This window comes from Pteropus medius, unplaced genomic scaffold, assembly GCF_902729225.1.
Source record: "Pteropus medius unplaced genomic scaffold, Ma_sr-lr_union100, whole genome shotgun sequence".
NCBI classification, from domain to species: domain Eukaryota; kingdom Metazoa; phylum Chordata; class Mammalia; order Chiroptera; family Pteropodidae; genus Pteropus; species Pteropus medius.
Genome location: NW_024349797.1, coordinates 7,525,319 through 7,542,067, shown reverse-complemented (window position 1 = coordinate 7,542,067; position 16,749 = coordinate 7,525,319). Strand labels below are relative to the sequence as shown.

The 16,749-nt window shown below is 34.6% G+C and overlaps 1 protein-coding gene across 12 annotated transcripts in view; it reads left to right on the top strand.

The window, feature by feature from the left end:
- CEP128 (centrosomal protein 128) overlaps positions 1-16,749 on the top strand; it is a 348,588-nt gene that overhangs the window by 139,951 nt on the left and 191,888 nt on the right. For all 12 annotated transcript variants that reach the window (XM_039883945.1, XM_039883939.1, XM_039883938.1 and 9 more), the window contains one exon: positions 5,027-5,219. In XM_039883945.1, the coding sequence (XP_039739879.1) occupies positions 5,027-5,219 (193 nt within the window). The remainder of the gene's footprint in view (positions 1-5,026; positions 5,220-16,749) is intronic.

Here is a 16,749-nt window from a genome sequence, read left to right as displayed (position 1 = left end):
TAATCATAGCTCTTTAATTTGGGAGCTAGCGAGCAGTTTTCCCTTATCATTTAATGGGATTGAACTTCTGATCAGATGAGTTTTAATGCTGCATGAGACAACTGTTAACTCTACAGTGTAAAAAGGTCATGATAAGTAATACCATGCTGACCAACTGACTAAGGAGGGATTGAATCTATTTACTCGAAAAATGGCTTAGGTTATTGATGGGCTATATACTACTGTAATTCCCGCAAACTATGACTGGACAGCTCTATAAGTATTGAAGATAAGATCTGAAATCAGAGGACAAAGACGATATGGAAAGTAGAATTGCTATTCAGCTAGTCCATGCTGACATCTTGTAGTATTAGAAGGACCTCTGAGGGCATTTGGTAATTGTTTTCATAAATCTGCCAAATGAATTTCTTTTGTCATTGTTAATCCTAAAAGAACATAGGGTTGGATGGGGATTGTGTCACTGTTGCTTTGTTGGCAGTGGTGGCATAAACATGAAATCTAACTAAAGAGTTGGGCCAGGCTCACAGATAAAATAACTAATGAAATATAAGAATAATAACACATTATGAGGAAGAAGAGTGTTGAGGTGGTTGTTAAGGAATGCCAGGCAAGAAGTTCCCAGGGATTCGGGATTTGTTTTTGTCATGAATCTTGACAAGGCATGCAGAGACCAAATTTGATTCAGTTTAACAGAGGTTATTGAGAAACTACTGTGTCCCAGATGTTATGTTGTATGCTGTGGACATAAAAATGAATTGACATGATCTTTCCCATTGAGGAACATATTTTCTCTAGAAAAGCTGATGCTTATGTAGATAATTTCACTATTTACATGTAAGAACTGTGATAGAAGTATACAGAAGCCGCCTTGGAGGATGATCCTCAGATGAATCTTGAAGCTAGCCAGGTAAAGAGGAAAGAGCGTGTGCGCAGAGTAAATAATTATAGGAATGGCACAGAAGAGAAATAGCGTGATCAATGCAAAGAAAGCCCAAGTGATTTGGCAACACTACAATATACAAGTGTAAAACAGAATGGCAGGGATGAAGCTCCAGACAGAGATAGAGATTAGTCTATCAAGGGGAGCATTGCTTGCCTTTTTAAATGTTTGAATTCAGCTCTTCATCTAATGGGGAATCACAAAGGAGTTTTGAACCGGAGAGTGCTACACGCACATTTACTTATATGAGGCATCACTTGGATAGTGATATTAAAGGTGGATTAGAGGTGGGAAGACCAAACACAGGGGGACCATTTAAGAGGTCTTTGAATGAGAACCAGATCTCTGGGTGAGGTAAGATGAGAGTCTGAATTAAGGAAATTGTAGAGATTCAGAGGAAGACAGACTGGAGTAGTATTTTGGTGACAATATGCAAGTGATGTTTAATTGTATGTGACAGGGTGACAGAGGAGGAGATGGCCAGAGTGTTCAAATCAGAAGACCCCAGTTAAGGTTGGTATCTGAATAGACAAGTGTACAAGGTTCTAGATAGGCAAGCAAGCAGAAGTGTTAAAAAAGTTTCCACCACAGGAATTGATATCCAGAAATTTCCATTTGAATAGGAAGGCCCAAAACAGAAGCAGGAAAAAAACTACAGATCAGAGTATAAGTTCAAATCTTGGAAAGGAATGAGAAGTACCAAAGACATTCACAGTGAGAAAATAGGGACAAACACTAAAATCTAGAGCAGGTCAGCACTCTTAGGATGGAGAGAATACTGGTGAGCATCACTGTTGATCCCAGGTCTTAAGTTATTGTTTTTATGATAGTGAATAAAAAAAAAAAAAAGCTTGTGTCCACTGCTCTGCAGCATAAGACAGGATCCTGAGTGCTCTGTATTTGTAAAACACATTTCATTCTGGGAGTCTGGTACTAATTATTCCCTTAAGATGCACAAAGATGAATTTTGGTGCTTTTTTGGCTGTAGGGATCTTTTCCTTTTTGGCCTTTATCCTACTATTGAAATTCCCATTTTTTCTTCTCTTTCTTTAGTCTGTAAACTTTATGAAGAAAGGCCTTTGTCTTTCCTCTTCCTCACTACATTTATAGCACTTGACCACAGTGCTTGGCTAGATGCTAAATAAATTTTTTTAAAAAAGAGTAGTCATATTAGCCTTGCTTCATTTTCCTATTCATATTACTTCTTCAGCTTCAATATCACCAAAAAATAAAAAGTAAGCAGATTAGACTTCAGTAAATGTATTAATTCTCAAATATTGGTTTTATTTTATCGGAACTGTAAACTTTATGGTTATATAGATAAGAAATATACTTCCAAATTATTTGGGATTTTTCCTACATTATCCTGTTTGCTATCATCCCAGAGTCCTGCTTTTTAGAATATAACATGTTTTAAGTGTCGACAAGCATTTGCTTCTCCCTACTGCTTTTGTAATATAACTGAAGCAACTTTAGAGATCAGATAGTTTGACTTCCTCATTTTGTAGATGAGAAAGAGGCCGTGGGAGTTTTGAGTTTTACCTGAGAACATAAAGCTAATTAGTTATTAAGAAGAGTTCAGAGCTTGGGTCTCTGAACTCTGTGCTGTTGTTTCTTTCCATTGATTATGTAACCTGCACTTGAATATAAACTTTACATTGTCTTTTTAGTGAGATAGAATTTTTAAAACAGTCATTGTATGAGAAGTATTAGACCCAGTGTATTTGATTTTTGTTAAAGGATGTGAATAATCATCTAGTATTTTATCCTGCTGCTGTTGATATCAAAATGCAATGCAAATACTCAGGTGTCTTGATTTATTTGTTAAAGTATATTGTAGATGGTGTACACGGAATACCTTCAGTTCAGTTGGAGAAAAGTATTTTGTTATTTTTTAAATATGTAATTTTACTATGGAGATATGTTTGCTTTCTTCTTGACCCTATTCTAACTAAGTAGAAAAGTGGAGAAAGTATTACTTACTGAAAGAATTATATTTTGAGGTTGACTTAGATTTGAATTTTGCAGTTTTAGTTTAATTCTTGATTTGGCGACCTAATACATTCTAAAAAATTGCCATCATCTTTTTTTATACTTCGTTCTTATATAAACATTTCCTCTCAAAATTCTTTTTAGAGTTTTGGCAAAGGAAGCTTAGTAATTAAAAGCAGCAAAATTATGGTTCCTAATATTATTGCTAACTATCAGCTATAGTCTTTTTATTCAAATATTCTGTTTTCCATGGTTTTTGGCTTTGAGTCATTCCTTAATGATTTTAGTTTATTATTATACTAAATCTCAGTAGAGGAGATTCTTCTAGATTTGAAAGATCATTTTGATCGTCTTACTAGATAATGATGAATATTTCCACTTAACTGCAAGCTGTCAACTCTGGAGGTAAAAAACTGCCTTATTTAGAAATTCTTTCTCTATTTAGGTTTATTTAGCAATACTTGTTGATGTAGTTAAGTAAATGAGCCTATTATAGAATCTGTAAGATACTCTTGTGAGTAGTTAATAGAATGGTGTTTGCACCATGATTAATAGCCTTGTCAGCTAATTATTATTTGGAATTGTCAAAGTTATTCCTATACTGCGTTGCAAGCTGTTACTCCAAGATACATAATAAAGATGCTGGGTGTTTCTTTAACAAACACTGATTCTCATAATTGATTATTGGTTGATTAAATTTCCATAAGTTCTATTTCATTTTGTAGGTTTAATAATATATTCTGCATACATATTCAGTTCATAAAAAGTGTCTAATTAGAACCTATTTTTAAATTTGGTGTGGCAATAGAGTAAAAGCTTCATAGGAATAAACTAAAGTCATAGGTCATATTGTATTAGTCTGCTCATGCTACTGTAACAAACCGCCACAGACTGGGTGTCTTACACAACAGACATTTATTTTCTCACAGTTCTAAAGGCTAGAACTGCCAGGGTTGGTTTCTGGTGAGTCCTCTTCCTGGCTTATAGAATGCCACCTTCCTTTCAGGAGTGGGATGGAATGGAGAAGCTGGAGAATTTGAAATCAGGGAGAGAGCTGGGGTGGTGCAAGCTTGCTTATAAGTCCTTGTGTCTCTTCCTTTTCTTATAAGGACACCAGCTTTATTGGTGTAAGGCATCACCCTTATGACCTCATTTAACCTTAATTACCTCGATGAGAGCCCTCTCTCCAAATACAGTCACAATGAGGCTTCACCATATGAATTTGGGGAGGGGGGCACAATTCAGTCCATAACACATATCACAGTCCATAACACATATCAAATTCAATTAATGCTGTTTCATGTTTTTGGTTTTTTTTTTTTTTTTGGTTATTTTGTTATGTTTTTACCAGAAGTAATAGAATTATTGCTATGACAAAACAGATTTCTTATTTCTCCATTACCATTTCTTAGCAATGGTAGTTAACAAGGCAAAGATTGGGATGGAGTAAGTAGAAAAGCATTGAGAAAAGATAAATGTGAAGTTATTTTATAAATTTCTAGTTCGATCACTGGATGAGAACAGATTAAATATTAAGGATGGTGAGATTAGAGTCCATTAAAAAAGAGTTACTTCAATTAAATTTTCTAGTTTCTTCAAAGTGGGCAAATGCTGACTTTATTTCCCTCAACCTAGAGAATCTCTTTCTACTTGATTAGCTATATCCTGGGATTATGCATTTTTAGGGAGCAAAGCTAGGAATTTTTTCTTCTTTTTTTTAATCTCTAAAATAAAATCCCCTTTTATAACAAGTATCTAGTCCTATTCTTGGTGGTTTTAATTTTCAAATGCTGTATTAAACTGCCTTATGTACCAAATAAGGAGGCCAAACTTTTCTCTAGTACTGCCTTTCCAAAGAGGATAGAGAATACAAAATATTTTATAAAAATCCAAGAAAATCATGGTTAATTTCTCTACCAACTTTCAACTGAAATAAATCACTGTGTATTTTTTTATTTTGCTTAAATTTGTTAGTTATTGTCAATATTTGTTCCGATTATCATGGTGTTATTTTTTCCTAATGTTTTGAAATGCTACCGTTTTCTACATTTTTTTCTTTTTTTAAAATTAGATATAAATGTCATTTTTTTTTAGACTAAACTTCAATGGCTCTGTGAGGAACTGAAAGACAGAGAAAACAGAGAAAAAAGTCTGCGGCACCAGCTAATGATGTGCAGACAACAGCTCAGGAATATGACTGAAAACAAGGAATCCGAGCTCCAGTGCCTCTTTGAACAGATAGAAAGGCAAGAGCAGCTTCTGGAAGAAATACATCGGGAGAAGAGAGGTGGGTTAGCTGCTCTTACTCTTACTTTTCTTTGTTTGTATTCCCGGAACCCTAGGATTGGGAACAAAACCTACTTCTCTTGCCTCCAGTTCAGATTATTTCCACATCCTTCTCCTTTCCTTATCTTTCCTTCATTTCTGGGTCCAGAGGGAAAACTGATCCGTCCTGAGAGTTTTCCTTCAGCCACCATGTTCATCCTGTGTGTATAGCGCTTGTGTCTGCTGGCCGTTCGAAAGTGTTACTTTGGCGAGACACGTTTGTTCTCTGGTAAAATGCCAGAATCGATTTTATTTCACTAAAATATCCATGAGTTCATTTAACAAATATTTATTTTGTTTCTGTTTTGTCTTAGGTACAGGGTCTGAAGATATCTTAGTGAATAAATCAGAAAAAATATCCTACTCTTGTTTACATTATATTATATTGAGTCGAGTGACAGAAAATAAACATAATAAATAGGTAAATTGTGTATTACAATGTTATATGCACAATGATGAAAACAATAGAATAAGGAAAGAGCAGGAGACAAGGTTTAATATGTTTACTTTGTAGGCAATACTTTAAGTTAGACAAGAGACTTGCTTTTTTGTTTGGTTATACTAGAGATGCATCATGATGGGAAGGAGAAAAACAGCAATTACGTACTGGAATCCTGTGTGTGACTTGTGTTGGCCTCAGCCCTTTCCTTATTGGTGAACTTTATTAATTTAAGGTCCAGAAAGAGGCTTAATATAGTGTCCCACTAAGAAAAACTAAACATTAACATATGGTAATTCTTTTTAAAATAAAAGTTGTGTTTTTTATTTTAGTTATCAGGATTATCCTCTCCCTAGTACCACTTAAAAATTGTTTATTACTGTACTATAGTGATTCTCAATTTTTTGGTATCAGGACTATATTTTATATTCTTAAAAGCTCTTTGAGTTCTCAAATATTTTATTGTGACTTAAGTGTATCAGTACTTAACCATATTAAAAATTAAAACTAAGAAATAAAAATATCCTTTAATATAAAAATTATCATAAAGTTAATGAAATTTAACTCTTTTCCAAGACAAAAATACTGAAGAATGACATTGTTTTGCACTTTTACAAATCTCTATTGCTGTCTTAAAAAAAGACAGCTGCATTTTCATTTTTGCTTCTGCATTTAATCTGTTGTTATGTTATAGAGACTGATAAACATGTTTATTAAGAAGTAGGATGAAATAAATATGTTACTAGAAATATAAGCAACATGTTCCTGGTGAGAAGGGGAGTCTTGATTACTTCTGTTGAGGGCCCTAGTCGGAGGCTTTTAGGAGGGCTTGCGATTGATTTAGATCTTGAAAAATGCAGCATGATTTTCACGAGATGGCGAGGAGGAAGAGAGATCCTCTCCAAGACTTACCTGCACCCCAATCTCTTCTTGCATACATCAGTATTATTATTATTATTATTATTTTATTTTTTATTTTTTATTTTTTAGCATTTGTTTATAGTAGTATTCCTAAAAGAGGTGAAGGGCAGCAAAACTGAGGATTAAATTTAAGTATTTCTGAAGTATCAAAGTCTGTTGTTGTTGAAATTTATATTTGATTCTCTTCATTATATTAGAAACTTACATGTCAGGTAAGCCAGGTTAACCTATTTATAAAAGAAACATGCCATCCTCTGTGCATATATTTTCAGTTTAATTTAAGGTCATATTAACCGATGCATGCCAGGTTAACTGAGACACGTGTACAAGGAGATTCTGTCAGTGAGTCCTGCCAGATTTGTACATATGAGTTGTCTTATGCTTCCTGGGCTATTCTGGGCCTGTGGATTTGTGCTGGCGTGTTCCAAAAGGAGAAAAAAAAAATCTATTAAAGAATTAATGTTATGAACCTCTGAGAAATTTACTAATGATTGATTGAGAAATTCTTCATTATTATGATTAACAATGAAGACAATAGTAGAGAGATGTAAACTGCAGCTGGTAGGATTTAGGTATGATATATTTTTTTTAACTTGGATAGTTATTTTTAATAATTTCTTAATAAACCAACTGCTGCCTGCCTTCTGAATATTCTGATAACCTACTGCTCCTGTATGTGCCAGTGTTTCTCTATAAGAATATTTTGAAACTACAAGATTTACTAACATTTAAAATTTATGTGGAAGTTGGAATGATTTCTTTTTCAAAGATCATCGGAAAGAGGGACATCTGTATCGTACGATATAGTTGCATTCTGACTGTATAAAATGCTAATGATTATGAACAAATATAGCAGGCGGTTTTCTTAACTTATTTTTCCTTAAACTGAAATTGTGGACTCATTTAAACACAGGACCCTTCTTGCTTTCCAGTTATTCCGTGGTTGTGGCTGCGACTATATAGCAGACATAATTTTTCTTTCTGGAGTAATTAGAAATTGACACGACCTCTGAAATTCCTTTTCCATAAGGCTAAAATTTGATTTCCTTACCCAGTTTCCATTTTGGAGTAGGTGTTAGACACATTTGGCTTTGCTGGATTGGGTGGGATTTTCACCAATTTCCTATTAACTCGATACTATGACCAATACAATAAGTGGGAAGACAGTAATTCTGAGCAGCGTGGACTTTAGAGTCAGGCTTCTTGAATCTGTCCCTCCCTGTGATATATCACATGTTGGGAATGTGCATGTAAGGATGAAATAAGCCATTGTCAAGGTCTCTGTTATTGATTTGCCTTTTCTGAATGAAAGGGAAATAACAATAGGATGTGGACGGAGGGAAACGGTCCTCCAGCTATGTGAGAAAATACTGTTTTTGCAGCAAAGGACTAACTGCTCAGGTTGGTTGTTTTGGTTAGCACCTGTGCCTTCACCAGCAGGTAGGCAGTAGAGAAAGGATGCATTAAGCCCTACTTTTTATTTTATTTTTAAATTAAATTTATTGGTTAATTAAGTTATATAGGTTAATAAATTGGTGAATAAAATTATATAGGTTTCAAGTATACAATTCATTTTTTTCTTTAGTTCAGCAGTTTTAAGTCTTATCCTAGCAATGACTGAGTGTGGCAGCTTTCAGAGGACGATCTTGGTTCAGAAAGAGGTTATTTCTTGCCTCAGTGAGGTTTGGAATGACACACAGCTGAGAAGTGTGTTTAGTTGAATGCATCCATTAGAATGGAAGTTCCATGAAGGTACTGATTTTTTTGTTCAGTGCTATATCCCCCCATGCCTAGAAGGAACCTGGCACATAGTAGATATGTCAAATATTTGTCGAATAAATGACTGAAAGAGTGAATGAATGACAGCTGCACAGATAACAGGGGAGTCATAATGTTAACGTTTAGTGGAAAAAAATCACAATGAATTCTGCCTAACCAAAATGAACTCTGCAAAACCAAAAGACAAATCAGCAAATACTTGGCAGAAGTTGGTTAAGTAATTTAATCGGAGTGATTTACATTTTGTTTATGACACGTGAGGATTAGGTAAAAAAATATTTGTTTTTTCCTAATATTTCAGTTATGTATTACATTTTACAGTGGAAGTATTGAAACCATTTATATTTTTATTCATTTCATAACAATATTCTCTAAGAGCTCTCTGATTCATTTGGGAACACTATAACATTGTCAGTAGTAATTCTAGCTCCCATTTTATACTACAATTTGAGTTAGCTCTCTAGAATAACATGTGAAAAAAATTTTCAATACCTGAATATCAAAAATGTAAGCAAAGTATGTCAAAACTGCGTATGGCTAAAATAGTTTATTTATAATAGAATTAATGTGAATATAACTTTTAGAGTATTTTCTACTAGCTACTCATCATAGACAAGCTTAACATGGCTGTAAATGTTGAGTAGAAGGATCCAGGAATACGAGAGGTTGAACAAGTGGAAGAAAGGTTAATTGGTATAGCAGGAAAGAGGACGGTAGATGAGGTCAAAAATAAAAGTGGATCAGTGAATTTTGGAAAAAACACAGGCAAGAATTAGGTACTTTTTCTTCCAATACCTTTTTAACACTTTGAATACACTACTATTTTTGGCATTTTCACATCACAATATTTTGCATAGTGGTTTTCTTATTTTGACTATTAGCGCCTCAACATCTGTGATTGGGTTTAATTGATTTTTACCTCGTATATGTTCAGTACCTATTTGGAGAAAAGGTTGGGAAGAATGGGAGGTAGCTACTGAATTTGCTATGTAAGACTTTGAGACGCCTGTTTTAGTAGAACTCTTTTGAGTTTTAATCTATACTGTAGAACATTTCTCCTGACTATATTTTTTGCAAGTTGCTTCCACAAGATGATATTTGTCACATGCAGATATCCAAGGTATAGGGCCAGCTTAGTGATGAATCTGATCTATTCTCCATTATGCTGGCCTTATAGATGGCTCTGAGGATAAGTATTTTTACTACTAATAAAGATATGAGGCAGTTTTTTTTTTTTTTTTTTTGGTTCAGTCTCCTAAAATTATTGTTCTTTTCAAGGCTTTGACTCTAAAAAACACTCTACATTTCAAAAGGTTCTTTCTAATGTATCTGATTTGTCTCTCTCTACCAATCGTGGTATCAACTTTTAAAGGATTTTTTTCCTACGGTTTCACTGTCCTAAGTGTTCTGAGAAACTCATTTTAGCTGACTTTTCTGTTTTTCCTTTCTCTTCCTCTGAATCTCTGTACCACTTCTGCAGGTGGTGGATGGTTGAACAGAGAGTTCTTTCTTAGAATTTATTTGTAGGACAGAAACGAGCAAGGGACTCACAGACTGTAAGTATTTTTCTTAGCATATAGGCTAGACATGGAGTTGCATTGTTTATGTTTTTTGTGTACATTATTTATTGATTGATTTAGTTTTTCTGCTACTCACCCATTCATCTATTATTGAGAGCATTTAAAAACTACCCTTAACTTATAATTTGAAGGAAATATTACTTTTTCCCACTTTGTCCCCTGCAACTGGTGTCTATAGTTTTCCTTGGCTGTTTCTCACATCTACTCCTCCGTCTCCATTTAGACTACCTCTGTCTTATTTAGCTCTTTATTACATCACATCTTCAAGGGTTGCTGAAGTTTCTTTTTTGAAGATCTTAACCTCTACCTTCTGCTTAACTGGTCTTCACCTATGAATCGGCCAGAGGCCCCAAGACAGATGCCTTTCCCAAGCAGGCACATTCCAGTTGGTAATGTTCAAGTTCACACTGTTCCTTAGGCCTCAGCTATCCTCCATCCATTTCTCTGTTATTTAACAAAGTATTTGGCAAGGGTGACATCTTTTAGAAATAACCTTGAATATTCTCAGATTAATACAAGAAAGTAAATCATTCTAAACTTTGGTTTTTTATTTTTTATAATGAATTACTTGCAACACATCCTACAATTGACTTCCACCCCACAGCGTTTCCTTAGAGAAAACACAGACGTGTGCACACGTACACAACTGCTGTTCTCATCAGCTCTGCCACGTGAAATCTTCGTTAAGCACAGCTTTGAGCCCATGACTTCTCAGCTCGGAAACCTTCAGTGACTTTCTCACTACTGAACAAATAAAGTTCAAACTCTTACAGGAGCCCCACCATTTCCCCCCTCTCTTTATGAGAAAACTGTACCCTTGTTATCATCCTTGCTGGTAGACATTTTTTCTTTACCACTGAATTACTATTAAAACTTTAGGATATAATTATAGGACATTTGCCATTTATTGCCTTTTCTTCTGGGTATCTGGATATATATATCTTTTGATATTAAGTTTTAAGCTCTTATTTTATAGACCATTATTTTCCCATTGCATTTAGCACCATATTTTTTACTTAAACAAGAAATAAACATACTTATTGGATATTTGGGTATGTGGACAGGTGGGTGGGTGGGTGGATGGATGGATGGATGGATGGATGGATGGATGGATGGACAGATGGACAAATGGATAGCACAGATTTAGCCTCCTGTCTCTCTATCCTGTTTGTTATGCTGTCTTTATCAGAAGCCTTACCCCCATATCATATCTATACTAGACACTTAGGTCTGCTCTACCAATCAAAAAGAAAACAAACATTAATATTGATTTTTTTTCCTGCTTCTTAAAGACCCAGGAACAAATACGACATTTTAGACAATAATTCAGAATTACTTCACCAAACTATCCTGGTGATGTTCTTTATTAGCTAAGCTGTTTTCCCTCTATCTTTCAAAACTAGGATACTTGGCAATAAGAGAATCCCTTTCCTATTTATCTTTCCAGAGTAAAGTTCTTAAAATTCTTCATAATAGTATTTGGAAAGATGTTGATACCCGCATTCTCCTTTCTAGATTAGATGAATCGTTTAATCATTTGAAACAGTTGATTATCGTAGCAACCATGAGAGAGTACAGATTTGCTTTATTTCCTATTGAGACCATTGACCTTGTACTCTAGTATTTAAAATTCATTTCTTAATGATGTCACATTTTGAAAAGATTCCTCACCACAGTCCCCTACAAGTTATGTTAGACCTTTATGTTCAACTGTGCACCCTCATTGTCATTGAGGTGGCCTTAGGAGAATGAAGGAAGCTAACGTTTCTCGAGAGCTTGCTAATTAATATTCAGGTTTTAATGTGTAATATCTCATTTAATCCTCAAAACAGCCACGTGAGTTTATTAATCAGGCACCTGAGTCTGGGAGGCAAGTTGGGGTTGGTTGTTTCTCATAAGTTTGGACAGTGAATTGGAGATGGGAGAGGACTTTGCAAAACTCAAGTTCGTGTCCTGCCACCATATCACATATCAAAATGAACCAGCGTGACTCAGTCAGCTCCAGTGGACCTTGCAAACTGGAAACAATCTGCCCTTCCTTATTTTATTAGGATCTATCCCCCGAAGTTGTAAGGAGACCAAGTTTTTGTTAGAAAAATGTTAGAAAGAAAATTGCTCTGTCAAAATCTCAAAGTCTTCTTGGCTTCCATGACAACTGAAACACTAGAAATGCTTATTCAGGAAAAATGGTCAGTTTAGCTGTTTAGATATAAACTCTTGTGATAGCTTTAATATTTCTAAAAATTTCTTTCACATTATTTTAGTATGTGATAGTGTATAATTTCTTGAATAGCTCATGGGAACTGCAAGCCTCAGGCCCAGTTAATGAAATGAACTGTAACATTATATACAAACTCTCTCTCCCATAAACAGAAAAATAAGGTCAAATCTTTTCTCATATGTGCCTCCACCACGAAAGCAATATGTCCTACCTAATCAGTCACCCAAGGCCACACCTTTCTGTAGTGTTTTTAAAATTCATAGTGATTAAAGGATACTGTAGTTTTCAGGACAACCAGTTAGTTTTCATATGCATCTGCATAAACCCCATGGCACAACTATTTTCAAGAACTATTCTTACTAACTTAGACTTTTGTGGTCATGAGAAATTTGGCTCCCTTCAAAGCTCTCAGAGTTCACTGGGGTCAGGACAGGTGAATATCCAATCTGCAATCCACCATTTCTTCCTTTTTCCCCGCTTAACATAGTCATATCTCCCCCTAGAGCCTCAGCTAAGTCTGGCACTGCTATAGCTGTCTCCCTTGGGTCAACATCTCTCTCTATCTTCTTCTCTGACTTTAGAATGTGACTCAACATACCTTTCAAAGAAGCGCTTTCATCTGGAGAAAAGAGAAGTAAACAGCTGGAAGGATTTAGCTAAGATGTAAGAATACTTTGAAGTTATGAGGTTACTAGAAACTACAATGTCTACAATGTCTACGGGAAGGAGTCCTTCCTTCCAAGATCTTCTGAAGGGGAGGCATCTTTGTAGTATGATTTAGTTGCAGTGAAATGCTAATGACTATAAACAATTATAGAAGTTAATTATTTCTAGGGCTGAAATTGTGAACTCTCATTTAAATAAGGTACTGGGCTTGCTTCCTGGGCACTTTGTGGCTACAGCTGTTTAATGTGAACACACCACAGAGGTGTGGACCTAAGTAACGCATTCTCTTGTTCCTACATATCAGTGAGACCTCCAACGGATTCTCTTTTGTATTTGTATCTTTGCTCATAGTGAGGTTAAAATGTTATTTAGGACAGTACAGGGAAGAGAAAAATGGCTGCTGTTTATATAATACGTCTTCAGATGTACTCTCTAAACACACTGATTCTCATAATGTAGTTCACTAAATATGTTTATCATAGTGGTGTTCATTAAAGGAGGAGAAATTAGGTAAATGCAATTTCAATGAAATACCCCATTTCCAAGCAAACATTCTTCACGTAATTGTTCTGAAAAAATAAACTGTTAAAAGAGGAGGAATATAACTAGTTAATATGTGGATACATTCCGGTCAGAAATCTAAATAAATGCAACTCTGGCCTACTGCATTTATACTGTTCTGCAGTATTGAAATCCACATGTATGGTTATACTAATTTTCTACTTAAATCTAAAAATTATCACTTTTTTTTGCCCTCCTAACCCAGGCAGAGATATAATCTAATCAAATGTTAAGAGAGAAGAAAGACACTTTGATGTAAATACATTAAGAATAAGAGTTAAGAAGAATTCGGGATATTTTTTGCTTTTTGGGTTTGAATTCAATACTAATGCTTTACACACAGTTCCCTTAGAAACATACTCCTTTGGAATCTGTGAAGCAAATACTTAAAATGCACTTTCTGGCAGAGGGTTGCTCTAGGGTTTGCTCTCTCTGCCTTTATATAGCTGCCTCTAACATCTGGAATGAACCTGGATGAAAACCTGCCCCTCCTCCTGTAGCCTCTGCAGGAAAAGCTTTTCTATTTGTTGAATTTTTAAAACTTTAGTGTAAATTGATCTTTATTTCATCTTAAACTAATGTACTCTAGTACTTAACTTTTTCACAATCCCCCACCCAGGTCAAATTGTAACATTATTTTTGCGTAAGTCTTGGCGTAAGGTCAGCATTAGACGGGACTTAAGTGTTTCCTTGGATGCGTGCCTCCATGTAAACCAGTCTGAACTCTTTCACAGTGATACTGTGGTGGCCTTTCAATCTCCATGCCTCCATAAGCATGTCCGGGTGACTAAGCATCCAATTACTTTCACAGCTCTGTTTTATTTTTCATTTGCAATTTTTCTTGCAGTCTTTCTTTAGTTCAATTTTCCTCTAGGAGTACCTCGAAATGTGTCCTTCCTGTAAATTTCTAGTTCTCAAATATGTTATTCACCTTTCAGCATCTCCACCCCAAAATTCATTTTGTAAGAAATTGGTACATAGTCGTTAACTATACTTACTTTTGGAAAACTCCTTCTCTTTGAAATACCCATTTATTCTTATTATTACGTGGGCAGAAATATTAAGTGAGATCTATGGCTGTATAATGCACATTTGGCTGTGTGGTTTACTTTTTCTCCTTCAGTTCTGCTTGTGCTAATGAAAGTACTTGTCTTGCTCAGGCAAGCTATAAGAAAGCTAAAATTGACTTATTTTCAGTGACTACCTAGTAGTGTCTTTGGAACATGTGTTGTTTCATTGGGTTTCCAAATATCAAAGAGACATCCTTTTACTTTTAGTGAAAGCATTAGTAAATCTAATTCAGATAAGGATTTACAGAAAAGTTCACATGTAAAGCTGTGAAAAGGATTAATACGGGTATATATTTTACAAAAGGGAAAAGTTGTTGATGGGATGGCTCTGGTTCATTCTAGAGTTCTTTTTTTCATGTAGATTTCGTGCCCCCAAAGAAGCAGCCTCTGAAGGGATCATTTCTCTGTCTTCTGTGACTATGAAATGCTATAAATGTCCTGAGGAACTATAAATTGTAGATTACGGTAGCACTCATAAAGAGAACTTTTTCTTTATGATTTTTGTTACTTAAGAAGCTTCCTTACTAGTCAGATGTCATTAGTACCTGTTGCTTTGGCTAAATCAGGTGCATCATAGCTGTCATGGTAACAGGAGAGAGGAGGTGTGTGTAGGTTTCTAAGCTACAAGAGAATAAAGGAAGCACCTATGGTTTGGGGGATTTAGAGATTGGAAACAGAAAAGATAGATGTGCCAATTGACTACAAAGAGGATCTTACAGGGTTCTTACTTATTTTTATGTATATTCCCGAATACTACTACTTCCCTTTTCTTATTCCAGGTGAGGAGGAGAATAAGTGAATCATTAGAGCATTTATTAGTGAAGATTTATTTTGGGGGAACAATAGCTTTTTTAGATCTCATTTGTCTCATAATTTCTAAAGATCTGCAAATGTAGCTTCAAAATAACCAATGTCTGATTATTCCATGTAAGTTAATTAATTGGGATGATGCCATTTAAGATTTTTTGTTTTTTTAATGTTGCATATTTTCTCCAAAAGGAGATTTTTTTCTTAGACTTTAATTTTGATTGTGAATTACAGTATCCTTTGATCAACATGAACTTTTTCGTACCAAATTGTAGCATATTATAATTCTTGAAATTAAAGAACTTCTAGTGCTCATGTATTTAATTTTCATTAATTGTCAGTCATTCCTGTTGGAGATAATTCGAAAAAGAGGGGTCTTGTGTTCTGGAATAGATGCTAGAAATAAGGAAGAGGAAATTTTCTCCAATAAACAGCCTTGGGAAAATAAGAATGAGATAGACTATATCTGAACTTAAGAATTTAATTCCAATGGTTGATAGAGAATAAAATCAAACAAATAAATGAAACACCTTTGACTTGTAATAAGGGCAGGTGGAGGTAGAACTTAATGACAAAAGGCACCTTGATTTTTTTTGTTTTTTTGCAGAAACAGGTAGTAGGTATTCAATAGTTGTTGTATAAGTAATAAGAGAATGACAAAGGAGCAAATAACCAGGGTAGGTAGTCTAGAGTAAATAATCAGTAAGTATTAAATGTATGGGGAACTATCCTAAAAAAAATAAGCCTTGAATTTTTTTGTAACACCAAAGTAAAACGAATTTATAAGCATCTTATGAAGTTTCATTCAGAAGAAGTTTCTGATGATATATGGGAATCATTACCAAGTCTTCACTATTATCAACCCAAAAGTATAAAGTATTATTTTATAGATTTTTTTATTATGTATCTTCAATCTTAATATGAACATAAAGTAATTTAAAAGTTTTTTTATAGGTTAATTTGGACCTTTAACTTTGCTTTTTCCATGGAGTCTTGAATTTCACAAGTGAAAATTGTTCTCTTATTTTTGGAGACCTATCATCAGTGGTTACAATTAATGACAAAGGAATGAATTTACTTAAAATTCTTTCAAATTGGATGTTTTTATAGTATGTGTATATTGATGAATTATTAATTATTACTAGTTAAATAATAACTACTCGAGGGCCAAGATAATTTTATTCATATTCTTTAACGTCTTTTATTGCATAACAAACAAAAAATGTTGAGTGGTTAAATGGGTGGATGGATGAATGACTATTTCAACTTTGCAAAGGTAATAGTCAGCTACAGGTCTCGTAGTACCAAATGAACAGAAGTGGTAGTAAGTAGTAACCCTCTCGAATCATAAGTATATGGTTCCTGAGGTTATGAGACGATATAACCAAATATTTGATATCAACACACCACCTAACCAGTCACAGTACTCAGTCTCCGTAATGCTTGCC